Raw genomic sequence first — 27,951 nt, 5'->3', positions numbered from 1 at the left:
CAGAAACTGCAGCTCTAGTGTAGGAATCCTACAGCCCTACAGCAAACACGCATCACCACTGCTACTCTGGGGAACTTCCCCTAGCCTTTGAGCCAAGGACATTTCCTCTCTGCCCTCACAGCCACAGACATCGGCGATTGTGCTCACCACTACCCCTCCCTGCCCCCAGATTGAACTTTAGACAACTGAGAATCCCCTTGGCCTTAGCCTGTCTTCTACTTACTGGGAGAAGGGAGCCCCTAACCACCTTCTCCTACATCTGTTTCTGTGACATTCGCATAGACTTTTGGTGAACTGCCAGGAGGTGGGAGGGGGCATCTAAGCCAGGAGTCTTCACATTGCTTCCTAGGATAAATGGATGTGGAACCCCTGAGAAATGTTTGCATCCCATTCTAAGAGAAAGAAGGGCATGCCTTGGATAGAAAACCCAGCCTGCGCGTGTGAGTCAAATGGATCTAATGGCTCTCTCCCCTGGCCCCAAGTCCTGTGAGATCCCCATGGCTGGTGCTGATACATAGCATTGAATTATAAAATATTCATCTCATCGACAACCATGGTAGGACAGAACCTTGTCCCTAAGTCGCAGACCCCGGAGAGCCTGAGATGTCCTGCCCAAGAGGCTGTGGCAGGCTGCCCAAAGTTCTGCCCACCTGAAGTAAGAGTTCTTCGCTACTGTTGTTGTAAGATGTGGTTTAATGAGGATCTGAACGGCACCTAACAGCAGATGGCCTCTGCTCGGATGCCCCCCTCCCAGGACCCGTGGTCATCGCCATCGCGAGGCGGGATGGACTTCCTCATCGACATACACAGCACCTCGTCGATATAGATGGTGTTCTCCTTAACCTGGATCTCCTCCTGCAGAGCCAGCTGCCTGCGGTACAGCGCCTTCAGCTCCATCTGAGCCTGAGCCACGGTCTCCTTTAACCTGGGAGAAGAAGAGGAGTGTGGGGAAGCATCACTTGCTCTGCACCGCTTTTTCCGGGGGGCGGGGGGTGCAGGGGGATGTGCTTGGATGCTCAGTTAAGTTGACAGTGCTCATCCCCTTGCTTGCTTCTCAAGGGAGTGCTTTCTGGCTGGTGGCCACAGGCAGGCAGGCTTATGACACAGATTTGCTGGATATAGTGGTATACACCTGTAAACCCAGCACTCAAGGGATGGATGATGACTTAAAAACCCAGCCTGGGCTACGTAGAAAGTTCGAGACTAGCCCGAACTACTTAGCAAGAACTGGTCTCAAAACAAGAGTTAGGGGACACTGCTCAGTGGTAAGCCCTGGGCTTTATTTTCACCACGGGAAAAGAAAAGCCAATGTTTAAAATGGCAGCTACTATCTAAACATCTGGATTTGGACTTTGTAACAAAATGTCTTGGGGTTGAGATCTGCGTCACGGATAACAGCTGCTTTGGCTGGAGTTATCCAACCTGGTGTCTAGGAAGTGCATCCTTCCAACCATACAGAGCCAGCAGCACCCTCAGCTGGGCCCCTCCCTGCCATTTACAACACAGTCTGACGTCACATCCGTCTGACGTCAGATCCCAGCAGGGGCTGGCCCACCTGGCAACATTATGGTTGATCTCCTGAATCTCCTTGATCAGCCGATACTGAGCGACATCGCGACACAGCTCCACATTAGGCCGGTGCGTCCTGGTTTCCAGGCGTGTGTGCGCTACCTTAGCCGGCCCTTCTTGGTCCAAGATGGCGTTCTCAAGAGCGGCAATGTTTTTCTCCTGGGAAGCAATCTCTTCCATAACCTGACGGAAAGGATTGGAGTGGATGAGGCTGTGCCCCTTGGAACTGTCGTGACCATGCACATCAAGAAGACCCGACCTCACATTCCCACCTAAGCAGAACCCTAGACAGTCTGATCACTTGTCGCCAAAGCAGAGATGCTCGTCCAACTGTGGAGCCCCAGGCACCAAGCGCATCTGACTGGCCCCCATTACCAGTTCACCCACACAGATGGTGTGAGTTCCCCGGAGAATGCCCTCAGCAAGGGCTTGGCCATTGTAGTGGTTTGAATGAGAAATGTCCCTCATAGACTCGTGTATGTGAACATTTGGTCCCTGGATGGTGGTAGTGTTTGGGTAGTTATGGAACTTTTAATAGGTAGAGCCTTGCTAGAGGCAGCCTTTGAGGGTTTATGGTCTCACCCCACTTCCTGCTTTCTCTCTTTCTCCTTCCTGTGTGTGGATGAAGTTGTGAGCCACCAGTCTCCTGATCTTGTCATCAAGCCAAGATGTCCCTGACAAGAGGGCTCTACCCTCCACCCCTCTAAAACTGCCAGCAACAATAAACACTTTTCTTCCCTGAGTTGCTTTTGTAGGGGTGTTTCATGACAGCAACAGAAAGGTAGCTAATACAGCCAGTTATGAACACACGCTCAGGGCCTCTTGCCTACACGGTTACAAAGTTCATCTCCCCAGTGCCTATACGAATATTTTGCTTTGTGCACTGAAAGAAACTTGTACATTATTCTGTTTTCTTAAATTAGAATTTCATTAGGGTTATGAGGATAGACCGGTACAGAAGACCTGCCTGCCATGCACACAGGCCCTGGGTTCAATCCCTAACACTGCCAAAAAAAAAATTTTCTCCTTGAGTTTTCTTTTTTTTTTCAACTTGGCATCATGAAAAATTCCACACATACTGAAGGGTAGGCAGGCTAATGAACCTCTTTTACATCTATAGATAGATAGATAGATAGATAGATAGATAGATAGATAGATAGATAGGCAGGCTATAGATAGCCTAGCTCAGCATGGTAGCACATGCCTTTGATCCCAGCACTCAGGAGGCAGAGGCAGGCAGTTCTCTGTGAGTCTGAGGCCAGCCTGGTCTATGTGGTAAGTTCCAGGACAGCCAGGACTACACAGTAAGACCCTGTCTCAAAAAACAAAAACTGACCAAAAAAAGATACCCAATCTTATTTCATTCACGTCTCTCTACCCACCCCTACCCATCAGCCTACTTGTTTTATTTTATTCTACTTGTTTTTATTTTGTTCTTTCTGAGACAGGGTTTCTCTGTGTAGTCCTGGCTGTCCTGGAACTCACTCTGTAGATCAAGCTGGTCTCAAACTCAGAGATCCACCTGCCTCTGCCTCCCGAGTGCTGGGATTAAAGGTGTGCGACACCACCACCCGGCTGCAACCTAATTATTTTAAAGTAAACCTTGGGTATTGTATCATTTCCATGTCAAATATTTGAGTCTATGTTTCTAAAATAAAAGGATTCTGCTTTTCATGTAGCACATCCACAGTATGTTTATCACACCAAGAGCATGGTCGCTTACTATCGTGGCTGCCTAACCTTCTGATTTCCACAGTTCCTTACTAGCATAGCTGCCTATCCTGATTCCCACTCATCTGTGTTTTAAAGGCTGACTTATGAAGATTAGAACTCAGATGAATTCCGTACACCATACTTAGGTTTTCTTAAATTGCTTAACTCTCCCTAAGTTCAGGGCCAGAGAGGTGGCTAAGTGGTTAAGAGCACTTGCTGGTTCTACAGAGGACTGGAGTTGATTCCCAGCTCCCACATCAGATGGCTCACAACCCTGGGACTCCAGCTCCAGTTGGTCCAATGCCCTCTTCCGGCCTCCTCAGGGAACTCACGTGCATGTGGCACACATGCTCATAAATAAAAATAAAAGCGATCTTTAAAAAGGATTTCTAAAGTTCACTTTTTTTTAATACTATTTGAAATTTAGCAAAGGTGAGGGTAGCCCGGCGATTAAAAAGACTTGCTGCTCTCTCAAAGGACCTGGGTTCAGTTCCCAGCACCCACATGACCATTTACAACCTCTGTAACTCCAGTTCCTAGAGATCCAATGCCCTCTTCTGGCCTCTGTGGGCACTAAGTATAGACATATATTCAGGCAAGATACTCATACACATAAAATAAATAAATGATTAGTTTGAATTTGGCAAATGTTAATCTCTTTTACTTGGTTGTGATTAATAGTTTCTTTGACTTCAAACTTAGCTAAAACCCTTTGTCTGTTTACAGCTCCATTTATAAACTGATGCATATTTGGATACTTCAAATAGCGTAATGAGAGAAACCTTCTTCCCATCTAATTAGTAAAAAAAGATGAGTCATATGTTCTCTTAAACGTCCTAATATTGTCTCCAAAATAGAATTTCAGGGCCAGTGAGGCAGCTCAGGGGGTTAAGGCGTTTGCCGTCAAGCCCGCCAACCTGAGTTCAATTTTCAGAGAAAATCAGAAGGAGAGAACTGGCTTCCCACATCTCATCCTCTGGCCTCCATGCGCACACACACACACACACACACACACACACACACACACACACACACACACAAAGTGAGTAAATGATAAGTAAATAAAATGTTAAAATTTCATTTTAAGATTGCGGCTAAATCAATTACTTAATTGCATATATATATATATATATATATATATATATATATATTTTATTTTGAGACAAAAACTGAAAATGAGACTGCAAGAAAATTAAGTCTCCAGGAAGGAGAGCTGAGCAAGGAAAGTCATTCACCAACTAATTAAATCATTTGTCTGTAGCAAGGAAAGGAAGTATGTCCAGAGGATATAAACTCGTTCGTGACAATTATTCCTTCTGCGGAGTAGTTACCACATAGACACCAGCTACGTGGACAGAAGCTCTCACCTCACTGGGGCAAAAATCAAGGAATGAGACTGATCGTGTAAAGGGGTGAAGAGTTTTGTGAGGAACCAGGCCATTTTGCATTCCCACAGGCCATGAGTAAGAGAGAGGCTTGGGCCGACAACCTCAGCAGCATCTGATACTGTCGTCTTGGGTTTCCTGCAGGTGCATGGGGTCTTCTCTTTGTTTTAATCTGATATTCTTGATGCCATAAGAGGATGAGCGTCTTAGTATGTGCTTAGTCAGACCAGGAGAGAGTTATTAGTGGGGTGTCTGCCCAGATCCCTCTCTGATTTATCAGATGGATGTTCTGAAATCTTTCCTCCTACACCTCATGATGAACTTGCATTCTATGAAATGTTTTATATTTTAATGGACTGAAAAAAAATCCAAAGCAGAATGCCTTGCACCAGGTAAATTATAGAAAGCACCATTCTTAGCGTCCCTATATAAAGTCCCATTGAGACGCAGTCAGGCTTGTTGGTTTATTTATGGCCACTTCTGAACAAGGACAGAGTCAAGGGGTGTTGACAGACTGTGTGTGATGCTCTCATTGCATTGCAGTGTTGCCCAGGGCACTGTCAATCACAGCCAGGCAGTTAGAGGGCCATGGTTTTCCAGCCACCTTCTCACCAGTGACATCTTATTTCATTGTTCCATTACCGGTGTCTCAGTCCCCTCCTGTTGGTATTTCAAAATACCAAGAGCTGGGGAACAGATAAGAAATAGGAATTGATTTCTCACAGTTCGCAGGTACCGTGTCTGCAGAGGCAGCTCTCTCTGCCCTGAGACAGCGCCCTGCTGCTGTGTCCACCCATGAAGGCGGAGGGCAAGGGTCTGCCCACTTCCATCCATCCCTTCTGTGATGGTCCCGAGGAACGCCTGCTAGAGGACTTACCTCTTGGAGAATGGGTTTCAGTATAAATTTTGAAAGAGACACAACTTTTCAAACTAAGGCCCGCTGTGTACACATCATGTTAAAACAAGAAACCCGAGTGTTGCGTGCTAAAGGCCCAGTGGAGCTTTCAGGGTTGATGGGTTAGGAGTCTGATCAATGCATCTGTTACACAGTGACGCAGGATGGCAACACTGGACACTGGCATCGTTAGACACTGCATTAGTCACAATGTTCTCAACTCCCAGGAAAGCAACGATCAGGAAACAGACAGACAGAAAATCTCATCATTTGCGGTGTCTCAAAGTGAAAAGGAGGCCGCAATCAAGGGTTCCAATTTTGTTTCGTCGCCAAGCAGGGAAGCCGTTCCCAGCTCACTGCATCATGTTTGATGGCAGCAGCTAAAGGAAACGCGTCCAAAGAACAGAAATTTGTTCAAGATTGTTCATTATGCAAAACAGTTGCTCGAAAAATAGACCAGGGACCAGAGTAAAACCAATACGCGCTTTTTTTTTTTATAACTAACAGTCAATTTCATACGGTTTCCTTTTTCTTGTAATGAGTTGTCAGGTGGTCTAACACCGTTCAATATTGCTTATCGGGGAAGTGTCGATGCTGTGTTGGATGGGACTGAAGAGTTAGCCTCTACAAGGACTCTACACGATATGACCACTTCCAAAAAGATGAGAAAATGTGCCTGGCCTCGGTGGTAAGGCGCCTGCTGGCAAGCAGGAGGACCCGAAGTCAGATCCACAGCACCCACATAAAAGCTGGGAGCAGTGGCGCTCTTCTATAACCCCAATCCTGGGGAACGGTCACAGAGACTGGAAGTTCCCTGGATCTCACTGGCCATCCAGCCAGTCTGGCCGAATTGGCAAGGTCAAGGTGCAGTCAGTAAGAGACCAGATGTAAAATAAATAGATGAATTTTTAAAAAATTAAATTTAAAAAACACATAAGGGGAAGAGTAATAGAGGGAGGCATCTGTCATTAACCTCTGGACACACAAACACACACACATACACTCACACACACACTCATACACACTCGTACACACACACTCACACACACATACTTGTGCACATACACACACACATACACTTCAGAAATTGCTATCAACACAACCTAAAGTAGAATATGTTAAGATGTCGTGGTCCTAATACATGTTGAGCAGAAATGGACTGGGCCGAACAAGTTTACAGAGGCTGTGAGGACGCAATTATCGAAAGCCTATGGTTAGTCACTGAACTGTCCATCAAGAAGTGCTTTGTCGAGGCTGGGGAGATGGCTGGGGAGACGGTTGGCTCAGTTGAAGTGCCTACACACCAGCTTGAGGAACTGAGTTCAGAGCCCCATTGCTCACCTTTGTGAAAGCCGGATGTGGCCGGGCGCACATGCAGCCCCAGCACTGAGGTTTGGGGGTCAGAGACAAGAGGATCCCCAGAGCTTGCTAGTCAGTGGGATCTATGAGAGACTTGGTCTCAAAAAGTTAAGTAGAAAGGAATGGAAGAAGACACTCAAAGTCAACCTCTGACCTCCACATACGCACTCACACACACACACACACACACACACACAAGCACACATATGCTACACACACGTATACACACAGTAATTTTTAAATGTGCTTTGCACAAACATTTGGCTGTCATGTGCTGCTGCGCTAGCTTCGTCAACAGTGAACTTCATTAGCTCTCGGATTTGACTGACACCATTTCTTTAGAAACAGCAGCTCAGTGGTTCTGTGTGCTCCACGGCTCCGCAGTTCAGTGATTTCACCGTGCTTACATTTTCTTATGGTTTATTTTAGCCCAGGGCTAAGATTGGAATTTTCCTGAATAAGAAGAAGAACCCTCAACCATTGCTAACAAATGCTTTTGGAAATTAGCTTTCCATACAGCCTCAAAAACAGTCCTCCTTGAGCCTGACCTAAAATTTTGAAGCAAGACAGCCCCAAGGGACACAGCTTAGGACGCAGTCACCTCTCAGGCACCTGGTGTCAAGCTGCTCTCCACACCTCCTTGCTATCAAAGTTAAAGCAGGAAGGAAAATTTCCTTTCCTGCATAGATTTGCAATGACATTTTCCAACTCCCAGCAGTGGGTTCTGACCTCAAAGCCAAAGGAATTGCTCACATTTTAGAGTTCACTTAACAGCATGGTGAAGGAGCGGTGACCTCACCCTCAGCCTTGAGGGATTTACATGCTAAAAGGCAAGTATCAGGGGAAGCAGCTGACAGAAATCCACCAGCGTTCCCCAAGAAATGAACAGAGCCAATTAAAATCATTTGCTCAGACGTTTTGACATCATCTGGCAGTACAGATCTGAATGAAATGATATTTTTAGATGAATTATGTAACAGCTTGTTACAAATCAGCATTGGCAAGGGAATGCTTTGCAAGGGATTTCCTAGGAAACGCTAACTTTGCATCAGAACAAAGCAAGAAGCTATTCTCCTCCCAACAGAATCCCTCTCTTCTTAGAAGTAGACCATTGTTTAAAAACTACACTCCATCACTATGATTACTGTTACTACTGAATTTCTGTCAATGAAGACTTTTTGGAAATTTGTTGTTTTCCTTGTTGTATAAATACCAACCTAATACCACTGAATGATGCCTCTTGGCCCATAATGCCTACAATATTTACTATTTGACCTTTTTATAGAAAAATATTTGCCAACCTATGCATTTGATTATTTTAAATATTATTACTTAATTGTAAATCTTTCAGAGGATTAAATATGCTTTGCTGTTGTCTCATTGTAAACAAAATGAGAGCTGAATGTTGTCCTTTCAGCCTGTAAAACTGACCAGGGAGGTCACCACGCCACCCTACTCCCTGCCCCAGCACTAGCATCCACCACAGTGTGTGCCTCTGTGCCCGCCTTTAACGTGGGCACTGGGGATCCAAACTCAGGCACTCCCTTATGCTTGCACATCAAGTACTTTACCTACTCAGCCACCTCCCCAGCCCCAAAGAGTTAATCATAAAAATACAAAGTACCTGATGATGTGCTAAAATAATTTTTGTATTGGAAGTTAAGTAAAATGTTATATATAATCAATTTCACCTACTTCTTTTTAGTGTCTTAGAAGCAGCTACTAGAAGACACAAGTGAGGAATGTGCTTGCATTGTATTCCACCTCACCTCACCCTTCCATGCAGAAGCCCTGGCATGCCCCCCATGTTACAGCTTGGCTAAAGGATGCAGAGAGCTAGAAGGATCTGCTTAAGTCCTTCAGCTCACTGTTGCCAGATTCTCAGGGTCTCCATCTTTTAAGTTCAAAGTAAAGCCCATTCCCACTAGACTCTACTTCTCCATGTCTCTGAGCTCAGACTGACCCTCTGTGGTCAGGACGCAGGTCCTGAAGCAAGGAAGGTGTGTGGGAGCTGGATCCTGTGTGCCCTGACGGTTAAATTCTCAGCGACTCTGCCAGCTCTTTGTTAAACGGGGAGTCTGAAATGGACCATGGTGGGAATATTTACACCGTGGGAATCTGCAAGTTCTACGCCTCAGAGACATTTTACTGTTGACTCCTAGAAGACGTTTGTCAATATGACACTGAGCAACTAGCAGGAACAGTTGACCAGAGAATTGGAGCTAGATTTGGAGAAACGGGGTACTTGAGCACATGAGTTCAGGACCCTTCTCTGCACGTTATATAAGGAGGATATAAGGCTGTGCCCAGATCCCAGCCTCCACTCTCCTGCTTCTGGGCTCTGTCTCCTTGCCAATCGGCAGGGTGAGTGTCAGCAGAGGCTCAGCACACACAGACCTTCATGGGTCCACGAGAAGACCTCATGAATCCAGTGTGTCCCCAGGGACCCCACCTTGGCCAGATGTTCAGCCAGTTTGTTCCTGGCATCCTTGGTCTCCTTCAGCCCGTTTACGAAGGCCGTGTCTACCACATCGCACTGTCTGCGCAGGTCATTGGCCGTCTGGGACAGGATGCGGTCCACCAGAGTCTTCAGCGTTATGGAGTTGTTCCACTGCTTGTCCGCCCTCTCCACGTTGGCATTGGAGAAGTCCAGCCAGTCCTCCAGACTCACGGAGCTGCAACACAAGTTCCTCACTCAGGCTGGGGTAGCAGGGGCAACTTCTGAGAATTACTGGAAACCAAGCTACCGCCACCCCACAAGTACCCAGGATGTTTTTCCACCACTGGGCAGAGCCGATGGCAGTCCACCAACGGCGGTATCTTTGGAAGCCTCCCATGTCGGTGCCAGACACTGAGCTGGCACCTAAAGACGTCACCTCATTTCATCCCCAGGAAGCCTACTAAGCTACTTTTATGACCCCAGCTTCACAGAGGAGAAAACAAGCTCAGAGAAATGAATGAACTTAGTCGAGATCACAGAGCTGGAGACACTAAGCTTCAATACAAAGTACAAGAGCGACAATAGTTAGAACCTAGCACACTGAGTGAGGGAAGCCAGGAGGTGAACAGGTCGCTAGTTTGATGAGGAACTGTTAGTAACCTTGATAAGTATTTTAGTAAATGTTATCTGAAGGTTTACTTTTATTTTATGTGTATGATTATTTTGCCTGTGTATATGTCTGCACCACGTGCATGCCTGGTGCCCACAGAGGCAAGAAGAGGCCATCAGATCCCCTGGAACTGGAGTTACAGATGGTGGTGAGCCACCGTGTGGATGCTGGGAATAGAACCTGAGTCCTCTGTGAGAGTAGTAAGCACTCTTAACTACTAAGCCATCTCTCTAGTTTCCTAAAAACTGTTATTCATAAGCACACACCACAGAATGCATGATGTTATTTAGTAAAAAAGCAGGCAAACAACTCTATTAGAAGAAGTCAAGAGAGTGTCTACTTTGGGGGCATAGAAAAAAAGAATTAGGCAGAAGGAAACTGAGGGAGGCTGAGGCAGGAGGATCTCAAGTTTGAGGCCAGCTTGGGTTACATCAAAAGTTTTGTCTCAAGAAGGAGGAGGAGAAGGAGAAGGAGAGGAGAAGGAGGAGGAGGAGAGGGAAGAGGAGGGTGGGCCAAAAGGTTTCTATGGTAACAGGGTGGCAGGTGTTATTTCCCTGCATCCCAGTGGACTGCCTGAGGATTCTCCACTTGGTGACTACAGGCAGTCCCCGGAAGTCCCTGTCTCCCTTGCCTTAAGGATGAGAACAAATTTGCCGACTTGTTTCTCACAAGTCCAAAGATGAGATGCCGCTTCTGAGGCTGGGATAATAAAAAGCGCCACGGCTTTTCTGAGACCGTCTCCCTCCCACCCTTCGCCTCTCTTTCTCTTCCATCACTTGGGATGGGAGACGCCAGCTTCCATGCCATGAACTGTCCTTGGAGAAGTTCACAAAGCCAGGAGCTGAGGCCCACATCATCACATGAGTCACCTTGGAAGCCAAGCCCTCCCCAGTCCAGCCTTCAGATGGGTGCAGCCCCAGCCTCCAGCTGGACTTCTGCCTAAGGACACCTTGAGCCGGGCCACCAGTTAAGCCATGTCTGACCTCTCAACCTACCCAAGATCGTGAGATACTAAACATTTATTATTCTGAGAAGCTAAGTCCGGGGGTACTTTATCTTTCTATTTTTCATACATTAAAAAATACTGATACAATGATAATCATTCAATTTTGTATTAGGTATTTGCTGTATGTACTCTATGTGTGTATATTTAATAAAAAATCAAATATGAATGAGTTAGCTCTACAATACAATACTTATTACAAGTTAAGGGTCCAGTAAGCTGGCTCAACAGGCAAAACTGTCTGCCACCAAGTCTACCGACCTGAGTGGGATCCCTGAGACCCACAGGTAGAAGGAAAGAACCAATCCCATAAGTTGTCCTCTGACCTCCACATGGGCACAAGTGTACCCAGCCATCCACACACATAGTTTTTTAAAATACAAATTGGATATTACATAAAAGACACACACAGTTTTTGCAAAGTAAACAAAATGGGCCTGAGTGTTGGATGTGCCTGTGTTTCTGTGGTAATCTTGGCAAAGGACTGATGTGGGAAGTTATTATTCACCCATTACTATAGTTTTTACAATTTTCCACTTGTTAAACTATAAATAGATGAAGGAGTATGTTGGGGAATATTATTTTTAGGTGTGTTACTTTTGTTTATGTTGCATTTGTTTAACTCTGTGAAGCTGTGTTACTGTGTCTGTCTAAAACACCTGATGGTCTAATAAAGAGCTGAATGGCCAATAACGAGGCAGGAGAAAGGACAGGCGGGGCTGGCGGGCAGAAAGAACTAATAGAAGGAGAAATCTGAAAGTAACTAGAGAGGAAGGAGGAAGACATCAGGGGCCAGCCACACAGCTACACAGCAAGCCACAGAGTAAGAAACAATGAGAGGTATACAGAAATAGAGAAAGATAGAAGCCCAAAGGCAAAAGGTAGACAGGCGAATTTAAAGTTAAGAAAAGCTGGCAAGAAACAAGCCAAGCTAAGGCTGGACATTTATAAGAATAAGCCTCGTGTGTGATTTACTTGGGAGCTGGGTGGCGGGCCCCCCAAAAGAACAAAAGCAACCAACAACAGGAATACATTATAAGTCTTTGGACATGCTCTACCAGTCTTTCTTAAAGTGAGAGAAGGTTCTGGGCAGGGGCAGGGTAAAACTGCTCAGCAGATGCCTTTCCCCAAGCCTCCCAGCTCCAAGGGGCTACAGGAGGCATCCCCTGGCCCTGTCAGACTGAGAGAGGACCTGGGTATTCCCAGCTTCACCTATACCAGCCGCAGGGCCCCACTCACTTGGGCTCGATTCTCACAACATTCTCAGAATATTTGATATTTGGTGAGTTATTGTTGAGTGAGAAGCAGATGTCGTCGATAGTTAGAGCCACAAACTTATCCTTCAAATCCTTTTCCAAATTGTACTTGGCAGAGCGGTTCAGCCTGAAGGAAGAAGGTAAAGCGGGTTTCTCCCTTGGGAAGGGCCTGTGACACCTGCAGGATCACGGGAGGCCCTGGAAAACGAAGCTGAAACTGTCTCTTTTCAGCATGGCCTCTCCTTGCGCCCCACTTCTACGTCCCCAATGCGCACACGTGCCATTTGATGCTTGGTCAGCGTGGCCACAAAGGACCCCAGTGAGTCACTCTGGTGAGGTGCCGCCACAATCCGCCCGCCACCGGGGGGCGCCAGTGAGGGAGGCAGGAACCCGGACTCCACACTAGCGTTTCCACTTCGGGGTGCAAACCGTCTGTGGGGTGCGATACATCGGTCCCCCCGAACTCGGGTGCGGTCTGCGGTACCTGATCTGCTCTGTCGTCTCCTCCAGCGTGCGCTTCAGCAGGGCCATGACGCCGCGGATGATCTCGGCCTCCTTCAGCAGCTCCTGCTCCACGACATCTTGCACCAGATCGATGCCCACTCGCTTCTCCCTGGTGGGGAGGGGCAGGAGCGTGGGACACTACTTTGTGCCTGTGCCTCTTCAAAATATCCGAAACGCGTGCAGAAACCTGGCCTGAAAACCACACATGAGCGACCGCGCCTCACTACCCCCACCCGGACCCTTGGATTTGTTGATTTTTGTTTGATGGCTTGCTGGCTGCCTGGTTGGTTGGCTTTTAAGACAGGGTCTCCCTATGTATCCCAGGCCGGTCCCCTTGAGTGCTGGGACTCCTGCTTGCTGCCTCTTCCTGCTCAATCTGGCCATCTGCTCTGAAGTCTTCTCCTGCCTACGTACTCATTGCAAACAACTCTCTTTTGACCTAGAATTTCAAAGACAGGTGTGTCTTTCCTTGGTCCTAGTCTTGTTTTTAGACAAGAAATTGAATCCAGAAAGAAAAAAAGGTTCTGCTAGAGTGTTAGTAACAAGTAATATCAATGCTGGTATTCCACCACTGAGCCCTGGCTATGTGACAACCCTGGGCTGTTTTGTTTTGTTTTAATGTAAATATTCCCTCTTGATCGGTTTAATTCCCTCTTAATGGACCCCGGGCCCTGGAGCATACTAGCCAACTGTGCTACCACTGAACTACACCCCCAACCCTTCCACTCAGCCTTTTAAAATACGTATGGGACACTGAGTCTCAGAGGAGTGAAGGAACTCATTCAATGTCACATACTTCTGATCAGAAGCACCACGATACACCACTCCCCCAAACCACCCCACGCCGGGTACTTTGTTATTTCAATTCTGCTTGGTAATACTTGGGTTAGGGGAATCCCCTAACCACGTGCTGTGGAGCCTGAGGTGTATTATGTAACATTTGTGTCTTGAAGTGTCTTCTGTAAGTGGGGATAACTATTAGTACTTCATAGGGTGTGCCAAGGAATGGACATGATAGAAAGCAGTGTTCCTGCCCCTGGTACATAGTACATGCTCACTTATTCAGCACCCTCTGCATTTATAGTTAGCCTTGGGCTTAGGAGCTTGCTGAGGGTGGGGCGTCTCTGCCCACCCTTGCCTTCGCATGCCCTCTAAATCCATCTGGGAACCACTGACTGCTTGCTGCACAGGATCAGGGCTAAGGTCATGGGGGAACCAGGCTTCTACTGAGAAAGAACACCGTGTGTTTGGGAACCTGCCGAGGCCTCAGTGCTCCCAAGTTCCTCTCTTTCAGGGCCTGGAGAATTCACTGGGGCCCAGTTATGACAAACTCTGCTAAGCTAAGGACGTTGAACTCTACCTTGAAGCTGTTGAGACTCAGGGCTGCAATTACAAGGTTTGAAGCTTGGAGAGGCCTGTAAGACTCAAGATTTGGTCACGTTCACTCCAACGTCAGTATGGGGCTGGGGATACAGTAGAACGCTTGCCCTGGTGCTCATGAAGTACTGCTTTTGATGGCTAGTTCATGTAAACTAGATAAATGGTACTTGCTGGTAACCCCAGCGCTGAGAAAGTGTGGTTAAGAGAATACAAAATCATCCTCAGCTACATAGTGAACGTGAGGCCCACCTGAGCTACACATGCCTCTATGTCAAAAATGAAAATGAAAAAAATCAGAATGGACAATATCCTGGGTTGAAAGGGCCTCTGCTAGAGCAAACCACCAATAAGAGCCAGGCATAGTGAGACAACACTGAAGATGTGGAGTTCTAGACTTTTCTAAATTGCATGTAAGTTGTTCTAGGTCAGCCTGGGCAACAAAATGAGAGCCTGCCAAAACAAACAAAACACCACAGACTCATCAGTTCATCATAACTCTCCAACTAGACTAGGAAACAGGTCTAGAAATTGGCATTGCCTAAGAAAATAAGAGAATAATCCTATTCCTGGATTTACTGATCATCAGAAGTGTGTCCGTACTTTCTAGACAGCAGGGTGCCCTGTGCATCCCAGCAGGCTTGCGCCTCCCAGCAGCTGTGGGGGTGTCTTTCTCACCCTCTTCCCTGGAAATGGAACCCCTGATACTTTAGCGGAGCACTTGGCTGCCCCAACTGAAGACAACCATTTCCCAGCTTCTACTGGCCCAGTTATGTGGTTATATTCTGGCCAATGGGACACAAGTACAGAGAAATGGTGAATGTCAAACTCTACTTACTCCTACTTGCTGGAAAAAAGACTGTCTGGAGCTTAGGTTGCCATCTCAAATCATGAGGTAGCCTAGGGATTAAAACTCATGTTCTTGAGGCAACAAAACACAAAAAGCCTGGGACTCTAATACTATAGGGCAACAGATCCCACTAGAGATGGTTGTGAGCCACCATGTGGTTGCTGGGAATTGAACTCAAGACCTCTGGAAGAGCAGCCAGTGCTCTTAACTGCTGAGCCATCTCACTAGCCCCCTTTCCCATGACTTTTAAGCGTTTAAAAATGGCCACTGTAGGGCTGGAGAGATGGCTCAGCAGTTAAGAGCACTGGCTGCTTTTCCTGGGTTCAATTCCCAGCAACCACATGATGGCTAAAAATGTCTGTAACTCTGGTTCCAAGGGGATCTAGCACCCTCTTCTGGACTCTTCTGACACTGCACACACCTGGTACACAGACATACATGCAGACTTTAAAAACACACATACACACTAAAAATAAATCTCAAAACATTCTTAGGTGACAGAAAGAGAAACTATTTTAAGATTAATTTTGTGGTTTTTGTAATTTTTTTTTTTGGTTTTTCGAGACAAGGTTTCTCTGTGTAGCTTTGCGCCTTTCCTGAAACTCAGTCTGTGAGACAGGCTGGCCTCGAACTCACAGAGATCCTCCTGCCTCTGCCTCCCAAATGCTGGGATTAAAGGCGTGCACCACCACCGCCCGGCGTTTTTGTAATTCTTTGACACTCACCTATATTTTTAGTTAGAGGACAGCAGAGTCTGGCATGAACCACATGTGGTGTTCCCTCCACAGACACCATGGGCAAGACAGGCTCCATCTCAGCTCCCACAGAACACCTGCCTGCCGGTTTGCCTACTCCACCCACCGTCTAGCACAGTCGGCTTTGGCTACCTGGCGCCGAGTCCCCTGCATCAGGTCACTAACCTGTAGGCCAGGCATGTCTCTGTGATGTGCAGGGGCTCCTTAAAGCTCTCCAGGGATTTCTCCAGGCGAATCTTGTAGATGAGCAGATCATCTGTCTGGTGGACGAGCTGTTCAAGCTTGTCATCTAACTCCTTCTTCCAGAATTTGACCTCCTCCTGTCTCTGCTCTGAGGCACACAGAAGTCACGCCTGAGTGTGCCGGCTCTTGGTGGAGCCAACCGTGTGTGCACGTTTGCGGTGGTGCTGGCAATGGAACCCAGACCTCTCGCTTGCTCACCGAGCTCCACCCCTACCCTAGACACCTTGTGGAGACTTTCATGACACTACCTGAGATTTTCTCTTTTCTTAGAGCTGGACTTCTAGGGACACCACCATCATCTTTTTTTGTTTTTGTTTTTGTTTTCTGGAACAGGGTCTCACTATGTAGCCCTGGATGGCCTGGGATTCACTCTGTAGACCAGGGTGGCCTGGAACTCAAAGAAATCCACCTGCCTCTGCCTCCTATGTATTGGGATTAAAGATATACTTCACCACCCCCAGTTCTTTTGACATTTTTATACATGTTGATCAGTACATATGTAGCTACAACGTAGCTCAGTTGGTAAAGAGCTTGCCTAACACACAGGAGGCCCTGGGTTCAATTTCCAGCACCCACACAGACTGGGCATGGTAGCACGAGGCTGTGATCCCAGTACATGGGAGCTAGAGGCAGGAGAATCAGAAATTCAAGGTCACTCTCTCTCTCTGCTACACAGTAAATGCAAACCAGCCTGGGCAACATTGAGACACTGTCTCAAAGATATGTCTAAAAAGACATACATAAAAATAAATAAACACATGTTTATTAGCAAAAGGGAAGCAAGATATTTCTTCTTACACTCAACAGAATACTTAACACTCTAAAAACCCTAATTCTTCGACTAATCTCTATTTTTAATAATTCATTTATTTATATATATTTATTTATTCATGATACACTCTTGCTATGTAACCCAAGTTGCCTTTGAACTTTCCTTCCTCTTGCCTCGGCCTATGAGTGCTGGAAAAACAGGTATGCACCACCACCTTTAGCTGATAACTCTGTGTGTGTGTGTGTGTGCGTGCTCGCGCGTGTGCATGGGCACACATGAGTTCAGGTGCCTGCAGAGGCCAGAGGGGTCTGCTCTCTCAGAGCTGGAGTCATAGGTGGTTGGGAGTCACCGACATGGTTCTCTAAAAGAGCAGTATGCACTCTTAACTGTTGGGCCATCGCTCTAATCCTGTAACTTTGAAATTGTATCAAAGATGTAAATGCATTTGTTGTTTGGAAACAGCATGACCCAGTCTGCGTCTGCCTCCCTCCTCCCCTCGGCCACCTCTTAGAGTGCTGATTTCAACACTCCCATCATTTTTTTTCTGGCACTTGCTCATATCAGTGTCCGTTCACCATTAGTTTAATACTACTGTTGATTTTTCATGATAAAAGATAATGATTTGCATTTTTTTCAGAGCTAAGAATTGAACCCAGGTCCTTGAGCATGCTAGGCAAGCTCTTTAACACTGAACTGTGTCCTCCACCCCTGGATTGCCTTTTAACCAACTCAAAACAACAGCCTTCTGGTCCTTCCAGACCCCAATTTATTTATATCAACATTTTATCAAACACTAGCCTACTGTCTACTGAATATATAACATTGTTTACACGAGTCCAGTAGTATATTATGATAAACTTCTTGCATAACTTTCTTTTTTGATACAATTATAATTGCATTATTGCTTCATTTTCATTTTTTTAAAGATTTATTTATTTATTGTGTATACAGTGTTCTGCCTACATATATGCCTATCTGCCAGAAGAGGGCACCAGATCTCATTACAGATGGTTGTGAACCAACATGTGATTGTTGGGAATTGAACTCAGGACCTCTGGAAGAACAGCCAGTGCTCTTAACCTCTGAGCCATCTCTCCAGCCCACTTCATTTTCATTTTTATGGTAAGCCAAAGAAGTAAGTTTGTTTGCTTGCTTGTTTGTTTAGAGAGTATCTCACTCTGTAACTCAGGCTGACCTTTAATTTCCTTTTTTTTTTTTTTTTTTTTTTTTGATTTTGGTTTTTCAAGACAGGGTTGCTCTGTGCAGCCCTGGCTGTGCTAGAACTCACTCTGTAGACCAGACTGGCCTTGAATTCACAGAGATCTGCCTGCCTCTGCTTCCTGAGTGCTGGGATTAAAGGTGCATGCCACTACACCCAGCTCATGGCCTTGAATTTTCAATCTTTTCATTTCAGCCTCCCAGGTCCTGGGATTATGAGCTATGCCACCACACCTGACTAGAGGCAAATTCATTAAACAGTACAAGTAAAAGTGTGGTGGTATTGTGTTCCCCAAAATATTGTGCACCCTAATAAACTTATCTGGGGTCAGAGACAGAACAGCCACAATATTAAACATAAAGGTTAGGCAGTGGTAGCACACGCCTTTAATCCTAGCATTCCAGAGGCAGAAATCCATGTTTCAAGGATACAGCCAAGCATGGTGACTCACGCCTTTAATCCCAAAAAGCGAGCCTTTAATCCCAGGGAGTGATGGTAGAAAGCAAAAAGGTATATAAGGCGTGAGGACCAGAAACTAGAAGCATTTGGCTGGTTAAACTTTTAGGTTTTGAGCAGCACAGTTCAGCTGAGAGCCATTCGGATATGAGGACACAGAGGCTTCCAGTCTGAGGAAACAAGACCAGCTGAGAAGTTGGCCAGGTGAGGTTAGCTGTGGCTTGTTCTGGTTCTCTGATCTTCCAGTTCACCCCAATACCTGGCTCAGGTTTGATTTTATTAATAAGACTCTTTAAGATTCATGCAACATAAAAGAGGGCCGATTATAAAGCAAGCTGCGTAAGAGCTAACGAATTCAGAATGAGTAGCTTCACATTTGAATCTTAAACTTATTAGTTATGGATTGTGTAATTACCAATGTCCTCTACTGAAAACAATATGAGTCAGCATGTGTGTGTCTGTGTGTCTGTGTGTGTGTGTGTGTGTGTGTGTGCTGTATCGTGCTGTGTATTTGTACACGTGTGTGGATGTGTGCATATATCATGTGTACACAGAAGCCAGAGAAGAATGCTGAGTGTCCTTATGAATCTCTGCCTTATTCCTCTGAGACAGGTTCTCTTACTGAACCTGGTGGCCAGCAAGGCCTAATAATTCTCCTTTCTTTACCTCCCCCACAGTGCTGGGGTTACCAACAGTAGTCAACGTTCTATGCAGGTGCTGGGGATCTGAACTCATGTCTTCATGCTCACACAGCAAGCAGTCTTACACAATAATCCATCTCCCCAGCCCGGATGACTTCTTTCTCAGAGAGGATGAGTTATAGGAAACATGCAGATGGTAAGATGGTTACTATAGCAACCACTTCAGGGGCTGGAGGGATGGCTCAGCACCACTCTTGCAAAGAACCAGAGTTCAGCTCCCAGAACTGGCATTAGGTGGCTCAAAACCGCCTGTAACTCCAGTTTTGAGGATCTACTGCTCTCTTCTGGTCTCCACAGGCATCTGCACTCACGTGTGCATACACAGACACATGGACACACATAAAAATAAAATCTTTTTTTAAAGTAACCCCTTCACTTTTTTTTTTAATTAATTACTAATGCTTCCTCAAACTTTCAGACAGAACTGCTAGTTAGTTTCCTGTCAATCAACCCCAGCTAGTCTAGTACTTAGGGAACTGATGATGGTTCCCTTCTGGGAATATCGCTCACAGGGCCCTTTCTCCTCCTGCTGTGACCAGGTGACCTGCTCTGCACCACTGCATCAGCCCATCACCCTTTGGTCTTGCTTCCAGGAACCCCCTGGGTATTTCTCAGGTACTGGAGTCCCATTTCCTGAGTTGTGTTTCTTCCTCCTCAAATTCACCCCTTCAACACACAGGAGCACACCCTCCAGGAACTTCCTAAGACATGCGTGTGTAGGAGCTGAAACCTTTGAAAAGCTGTAAGCCTGAGCACCCCTTTCTTCTACCACGACTATTGCATTGTATGGTGCTCAGTTCCGTACTGGCTTGTAGTACATAAACCTTTTCACTCAGATTTCTGATGTCTCTCTGCCTCCTTTTGGTTTTCAGAGTTTTGTGGACAAGAATGAAATGATTCTGACCCCGGAGGATTCTTTGTATGTGAACTTTATGTCTCTTTCTCCTGGTGCTTTGAAACCTCACACCGGTGTCAATCTTCCTGTGCCAGATAACAGACATCAACTTGCTCAAACATATATATAATTGTTCATGGATAATTCCTTCTCATCTCTATTGTTTCCATTGGCACTCCAGAGTCCCCACTGATCACTGAGCCTCCCAGACTGAGCCTCCAGTTTCCTATCTTTTTTCCCCTTTCTCCTTTTTAGTTATTCTTGGAGAATTATTCAATTTTATCTTTTAAAGCTTCTTTGGATATTTAATGTTCTCCTGCTTTTCTGTTTTTCATTTCCAAGGCCCTCCATTCCCTCGATGTCTCTTTTCCAAGGCTGCTGCAGAAGATTAGGGGTCTGGAAGATCTGTTCACTGCTTGAACAAAGTACTGCCTCCAGAGTGTCCGTGTGTGTGTGTGTGTGTGTGTGTGTGTGTGTGTGTGTGTGTGTGTGTATACGCGCGTGCGCCAGGCTGGAAATCTTCTTTAGGTATGTGACAGATGTCGTGCTGAAATGCTGCTTGGAAGCCCTGTCTGTGAGGACAATGCTTGCCTATGAGAATGCTTTTTGAACAGAGCCATGAAGCAGGGCCCCAGGCATTTCCCTGGAGACTCTCCAAACACGCTTATCTGCAGAGCCTTCTTTTTCAAGGCAGTTAATTTCTCCATAGAAATCCCTTGTCAGGAGGGGGACATGTTGGAGCCAGGCTACCAGTGTCCTGTAAACCAGCCCTTCACTGAGTCTTTTGACTTCTGGTGCTCTGCTGGTGTGAGGGCAAGCTGGAACGGAAAAGGGGCTCTTTCTAAAGATGTTCAACATTGCGTTCCCAGCTCTGTCTTGAATCTCCAGCCTCAGCAGGAGCTGGATGCACCCAGCTTTGTGTATTTCAAGGTTCCTACACCATGAATCAATTAGTCCAGTGTCCCTGTGTGTGTAGCTGCTTTTTGCTTTCCGGTTTCCAGCATTAACTGTCCATCACTTTCTGCTGCGGCTTCATCCCCACCCATCCTTGTCCTAGGGGCAAAGCTTTCAAGAACTTTTGGCTGGAGTTTTATAGAGGGCCTGCATCCGTCACATAAACCGAAGTCTCCTTGCTCTGAAACTGGCCTCCATCCTGTGCATTTTTCACTGCCCTACTAGACCTGCTACCTCAGAAGCCACCAGTGGTCTTCAAGTCACCAGTTCAAATCCATTTTCCACCTGCCTTTCAGCCTCTTCTAGGCTTAGACAAGCACCATACAATGGAAGGCATCCTCACCCACAACACCCTCACTTCCTGAATTCTACGACCTCGAGGCCTCATCCTCTTGTTCCCCGCCCTTGACCCTCTCTGTCCCCTTCCCCTTTTTTTCTCCCTCAGCACGTTCTCTGACCAGCGCCATCCACACAGCTGCTCCCCTGCGACATGCAATGACTCCCTGATTCCTCTCGCTTCCTCCTGATTTCTCATGGGCTACTCACTGGACAGAGCCGTCCAAATTCAAGGTCCCTCAGGCTTGCCACAGCTTCGGCTCACTCGCCTGGCATTCGCTGCTCCCACTTCAGTACTCTGTGCATCAACTCCCACATCCTGCCTTGTCGGCTTGTCCATGGCTTCTGTTGTTAAAATTCATCCATAAATTATTGTCGCTAATTAGTGTGCGCTGCCATTGTCTTAGTCCGGAATAACTTTAGTGGTCTTTTTATTGCTCTTTTGTACTAGAATGAGTGTGTCTTCATCAACTTTATCCTTGGAACCATCTTGTACAATACTGGCCATATTTAATGGGGGGAGGATTAAGTCGATGAAAGGATAGCCTGGATACACTCAGCAAGCTAAGGAGTCATACAATCAAGTTTTGGGGGACACTGTTGCATTCATCTTGGAGTCTATTTATTTTGAGGTGCATAAAGCAATGTAGGTAAAAATATATGGCAAGCAGTATGGCTTCCATAAAAGAATTCTGGTAGGGACAATTTCTATTTGTAAAACAAAGAGGATTGTGATGCAGTTTCTAAAGAGTACAGAAAGGGCTGGGTCTGGAGAGACAGCTCAGCAATAAAGAGCTCTGGCTGCTCTTGCAAAGGACCTGGGTTCAGTTCCCAGCAACCACATGGTAACTCACAACTGCTTGTCACTCCAGATTGGGGTGTCTGACGCCCTCTTCTGGCCTCTGTGGGTTCTTGCACACACATAGTATACATAAACTCAGACACACAGGCATACACACAACAATAAAAGATGAATCTTTTTTAAAAAGAAGGAGAGGGAAGAGGAGAAAAGACTAAGGGGGCCAAGAGCAGAACAGTGAGATGTCCCAATAAGAGGGGAACGGGCCGGGCGGTGGTGGCGCACGCCTTTAATCCCAGCACTCAGGAGGCAGAGGCAGGAGGATCTCTGTGAGTTCGAGGCCAGCCTGGGCTACAAAGTGAGTTCCAGGAAAGGCGTAAAGCTACACAGAGAAACCCTGTCTCGAAAAACCAAAAAAAAAGAGGGGAATGGAAAGAGAAGGGTCAACAGTCAGGAAGGGGAAGAAATGGCCAGAAAGAAGGCCGGTGAACCAGGTGAGAGGCACCCCCTGGCTTCCCGTCCTGGAGAAAGGCCAAAAGGGAGGAAGACTTAGTGCTCCGTGGATCAGGAAGTCAAAGGGTCACTAAACAAGGCCGAGGCGGTTTGTCTCTCCTCCTGTCTGACAGACCCTTATGGGTCAACCCACACCCCAGGGCTCTGTGTGCTGGACTCATCTCAACTTTCAGACGGAAACCCTGCAAGGACAGACATCAGTCTGGTATGTCCGTACCACCAAAACCAGCACAGAAACTTTAAAGTTATTTTATCCTTTTATTGAAAACTGCATCTTTAGAAAAGTATATTATAAAATGTAATGAGTGAGGGCACTAAGGACCAAATACCTGACTCAGGAAACATTATCAGCATCCAGAAAGGCCTCGCTTGGCTCTTTCTCATCCTTGTTCCTCACACACCGCTCTTGAGTTCTCATAGTATAAGTTACTTTTTCTTTGATTTCTAAAAATGAAATAATGTGGCCAGGCGGTGGTGGCACACACCTTTAATCCCAGAACTTGGGAGGCAGAGAAAGGTAGATCTCTGAATTTGAGGCCAGTCTGGTCTACAGAGGGAGTTCCAGGATAGCCAGGGCTACACAGAGAAACCCTGTCTTGAAAAACCAAGAGAGAGAGAGAGATCCATTTGTGCATTTTATTTTTTTTTTCACTCAACATCTTCTTGGGTTTGTGAGATTCCTCTGTGGTGGTGCATTAAACTGCAGATCTGCTAGCCTCTTCGCTGCCTAGGGGAGGTGCTATTTACCCACTCCAGTGTTAAGGAACACTGCAGCATAGATCTGCAAATAGACATTAGGTTTCATAGCTAAAAGTGCAACAGCAGTGTGAAAGTTTAGACACACCCAGCTTCAGCAGGTACGGGCAGCACTTTCTAAAGTGATTGTACCACCGATCCTTCCGCTGGCGACGAAAGGGTTCTAACTGTGCCTGCCGCCCACCGTCCCACTTCCTCCCCAACACTGGGCACTTTTCCTTTCTTTTTTCTTCCCCTCTTCCTCACGGGTGGGGGATACCCTCTCAATTGCAGCTCCTTCTTATAATCTCAGGACTCAAAAGGCTGAGGCAGGAGAACCACTGAGTGTTCAAGGCTAGCCTAGTCTACAGAGTGAGAATTTGTCAGGGGAAAAGAAAAGCCCTCCTCTGAAGGTTTCATGGGTTTACCTTTCCTGTTTAGCTATGCACACACCTAGATTCGCTTTTGTAGATGTGTGATGAGGCAGGGGTTGGGGTGTGGCTTGTCCTTGGAGTCAGCCACGCCTCTCTACCTTTTTACGAGCAGCTAGCCAGTTTCGTCGGGAAGCCCGGAGGTGTTTTTAATTGGCACTGTGTCGAATCTGTAGGTCAATTTGTAGCATTAAAAATCGGGTTAGTGGTCACCCTGTGGGGTGACTAAAATACTGAATTTGTCTATGCACTCATTTCCAAATCCTGCATTTGTTTATGACCTCTTTGACTGGTTGCAGTAACGGGTCGTAGTTTTCGGTGGAGAACTTCTGCACATCTTTTGTTAGCGTTATTCTGAGGCGTTCTGTAGGCTTTGTTAGGTTTCAGTGCTGGGGTAGAACCTAGGGCCTGACGAACATTCTATCACTGAGCCACACCCCAACCCTTTGGTTTATTTTGTGTTGTGTTGTGTTGCTGTTATTTGCATGGATACATGATGTGTGCATCTGGGCACATGTGCCACTGCATACATGTGGATGCCAGAGGACGAGTTCTTAAAATTGGCTCTTTCCCTCCACTTTTACCCAGGTTCTGGACATCAAACTCAGGTTGCCAGCCAGGCCATCTTGCTAGCCCCTTGATGGTTTTAATTTATTTGTTGTTGTTGTTTTTTCTTTTCTTTTCTTTAATACATAGTCTCTCTATATAGCCCTGGCTGTCCTGGAACTCACTGTGTAGACCAGGCTGGTCTTGAACTTAAGTTTTGTTTTTTGGTTTTGGTTTTTGGTTTTGGGTTTTGTTTTTTGTTTGTTTGTTTGTTTGTTTGTTTGTTTGTTTGTTTGTTTGAGACAAGGTTTCTCTTTGTAGCCCTGGCTGTCCAGAAACTCACTCTGTAGACCAGGCTGGCCTCGAACTCACAAAGATCCACCTGCCTGTGCCTCCCAAGTGCTGAGATTAAAGGCATGTGCCACCACTGCCTGGCAAGATCACCATTCTTTACGTGCTGTTTTTCAGCATGGAATTGTTAAGATTGAGTTGTTCTCCCTGTAAGATGCAGCTCAAGTGTTTATCTCTAGGAATTTGCCCAGTTCTCCAGTTCCTGCCCCGCCCCCAGCTTAACTCTCTTTACTCAGCATTTATCTGGCTCTATATTGATCAATGACTTTCATACCTTTCACCTTTCAAGGTGGGAACCCATGAAAGCACAGGCTCTGCTCAACCCCTGTGGTGCTCCCAATGTGTGGTCCATACACGCTATCAATGAATGGGAATCAAATGAATGATGGATGGCTGAAAATCAGATGGTGTTACTGTGTCTGTCTTATGGCACCGGTCTTTAACACAGAACCTGCAGAAAATGTTCTGTCCACCCCCATACTTCAAGAATGACACATTGCCACACCAAACAATGGCACTCGAGCTAGCCCCCAATAACCTCATCAGGATGCAGTCACAAACATACGAAGCACATTGTCTTACCAAGTTTCTTGTTCACATCACTCTGAGACTTCTTGGTGGTCTTCTCGATTTCATCCACAAGCCTCTGGCTCTCTGCCACCAGGCGTTCAGATCGGGACCTTTGGGCCTCTGCTCTGTGGTATTGGCTTTTGTTAGCAATATACCACTCGGCAGGAAGGAACTTGGGTGGAGATTGCAGTAGCTTGGCCATTTGAGATTTCCAAAGTCCTGATCAAACACAGACAATTTCGCATTAAATGAAAGCAACAGGGTCTTTTTCTGCTGTCGTCACCATCATCGAAATGTGACACTCACACTGGAATGTGCACAGATCATAATCTGAACCAAGCATATCTGTGTAGCCAGCTCCCAGATCAAGAAATCAATGTTACCAACATGTCAAACCTTTCTAGTCCCTAGTTGCCACTCCAAACACACAGGGTGACCACTAACTTGATCTTGATGCTACATATAAGTTCCTTTGGTTTTGAACCACACACAGCGTATTCTTTTGCACCTGGGACCTTTTATTTGACATCGTGTCCATAACAGTGGTCGGGCTGCTTATAATGTAGCTCGTCCATTCTCACTGCTGTGTAGTGTGCCAAGTGACTATAAAAAAATCAGCCTGTTTCTATTGCTGATGAATGTGTGGACTCTTCTCACTTAGGGCTATCACAAGAATGCTATTAATATTCCCCTGTATGTCTTTTGGAGAACAACGAGTTTTCATAGGGCTTGCTGGACCCAGAGCAGTGTACTGGCTAGTCTTATTTATTTCAACTTGACACAAAGCTAGAGTTATCTGAAAGGGGGGGAACCTCGATTGAGAAAATGTCCCCATAATATCCAGCTGTAGGACATTTTCTTAAATTAGTGATTGATGGGGCAGGGCCCAGCCCATGGTAGGTGGTGCCATCCCTGGGCTGCTGGTCCTGGGTTCTATAAGAAAGCAGGCTGAGCAAGCCATGGGAAGCAAGCCAGTAAGCAGCACCCTTCCATGGCCTCTGCATCAGCTCCTGCCTCCAGGTTTCTGCCATATTTGAGTTCCTGTCCTGACTTCCTTTGATGATGACCAGCCATATGGAAGGATAAGCTAAACAAACCCATTCCTCCCCAACTTGCTTTTTGGTCATGGTGTTTCATCACAGAGATAGAAACTCTAAGACAAGCAGTGTTCTTCCAAATACATGAACCCAGACATGTTATCTAAGGAACAAACAGCTGTAACATCTGTAAGCCAACATCTGGGCATTGTGACTGTGTTACAAAGGAGAACATAGGAGAAATCAGCTGGTGGAGGTGGGCAATCATGGAAAGAAGAAAATGTGGTCCCCTGGCTCTGAACAACCATCGTATCTGCCTTCCATAGACAAAGCTGAATCCTGAGGGGCTCCTCCTCTGGGCCCTACAACCCTAGCATCTATCCTAGGGGCCGCTGAAGCCTTCACAACCAAAGATGAAGTCAGATCTTGACTAGGCTGAGCACCAGGGCCCACGCAGCCCTCTCAGACACTCCTGAGCTCCCCAATCCAGTGCCTCCTATGGTCTCTCCCGAGTCTGTCTCAGCATGGCTTCCTAAGATTTAACTTTGGACAAGCGTGAGTAGTCTCAGAGAGGGGACCTAAATCAGGGCGGATGGCTGATCCCAAAAGACACATGACTGTGGGTAGGGAGAATGGGTCAGTGAAGTAGATCGGGGTTCACTTACCTCAATGCCTTAAAGAGCACAATCTAAGCCGGGGATCTCCTTACCCCAACTGGAGATCCTGGCTCTGAAAGAACCAGGAGGGAAAACTGCTGTCTCTATGGTAACCGGACGCGGAAGCCTCCTCTGGTTGGAAGACTGCGCAAGCGCAAACGGGCGCTTTGCGAAAGGGAGACCCGCTCAAACTTGAAGCTGTGACGGTGGATGCTCCGAAGTCTGATCCTGCCCGGAAAACGTCAAACACCGAGCAGGAGGCCGGGTCACTCGGGGTTCCTGGTCCCAGAGTCTGATTCTGCAGGTGTACTGCGGGGTTGGGCTTGGCGATGCTCCAGCTGCAGATGGCCCGGGACCACCGAGCTACACACTGGGCTCTGCGGGTGGTCAATGCGCCAAGACGACCGGAAGGAGCTTTGAGGAGGGCGGGACCTGCAAGCCCGGCGACACACGCGGTGCACGCGTGTCTCCAGATAGAGAGAGGCAAGAGTGGAGTTTCAGTCAGGTATCTTCCCCCAAGGCGTAAAATTCACCAAGAAATGAGCTTTTCCTCAGTCAAGACAGCACTACTAAGTGATCTTGAAACTGTGTGGTTTGGAACGTCAGCCTTTCAGTGCCACGGTCTTGAGTTTTAACACACCTACGCACCCTTCAAGCATGTTTACTTTACAGGAAGCATATTTATTTTAAAAGACTTTGACTACTACTGGAAATGGGAGATTAGAGCTGTCTGTGTGGTAGAAAGCAACCACAAAGGTGAATAAGATGGAAGAAAGGCATAAAATTTAAAAACGATGTAAAAGCAGCAGCGAGCTGGGTGTGGCGGCTCACGCCCGTCATCTCAGCTCACCAGAGAAAGACCCTTAAACTGAGGACTCAAATCTGAAAGACCTATTTGAAATTAACTCCTTTCATATATGTATACTCTTAATTCTGGTAGAATGTCTTAATTCCAAGGTAC

General features: G+C 46.5%; 1 protein-coding gene across 2 annotated transcripts; it reads right to left on the bottom strand.

Annotated features, from left to right (window-relative positions):
* Positions 1-673: 673 nt before the first annotated feature.
* Positions 674-27,316, bottom strand: Tekt1 (tektin 1). 2 transcript variants are annotated; one of them, XM_052756998.1, is made up of 8 exons: positions 27,000-27,315; positions 25,310-25,516; positions 15,942-16,107; positions 12,775-12,903; positions 12,274-12,417; positions 9,374-9,596; positions 1,556-1,752; positions 674-925 (listed from the first exon to the last, which is right to left on the bottom strand). In XM_052756998.1, the coding sequence occupies exons 2-8, from the start codon at positions 25,497-25,499 to the stop codon at positions 715-717; spliced, it is 1,260 nt and encodes a 419-aa protein (XP_052612958.1). In that variant the 5' UTR covers positions 25,500-25,516; positions 27,000-27,315; the 3' UTR covers positions 674-714. The 2 variants fall into 2 exon arrangements, with proteins under 2 accessions (XP_052612958.1, XP_052612959.1); XM_052756999.1 differs by lacking the exon at positions 12,274-12,417 and having other exon boundaries at positions 27,000-27,316.
* Positions 27,317-27,951: the final 635 nt, after the last annotated feature.

This window comes from Peromyscus californicus, unplaced genomic scaffold, assembly GCF_007827085.1.
Source record: "Peromyscus californicus insignis strain IS unplaced genomic scaffold, ASM782708v3 Scaffold_3__1_contigs__length_106647218, whole genome shotgun sequence".
Taxonomy (NCBI): Eukaryota; Metazoa; Chordata; class Mammalia; order Rodentia; family Cricetidae; genus Peromyscus; species Peromyscus californicus.
The sequence above is the reverse complement of the archived record's forward strand: the minus strand, read 5'-3'. Positions and strand labels throughout refer to the sequence as shown.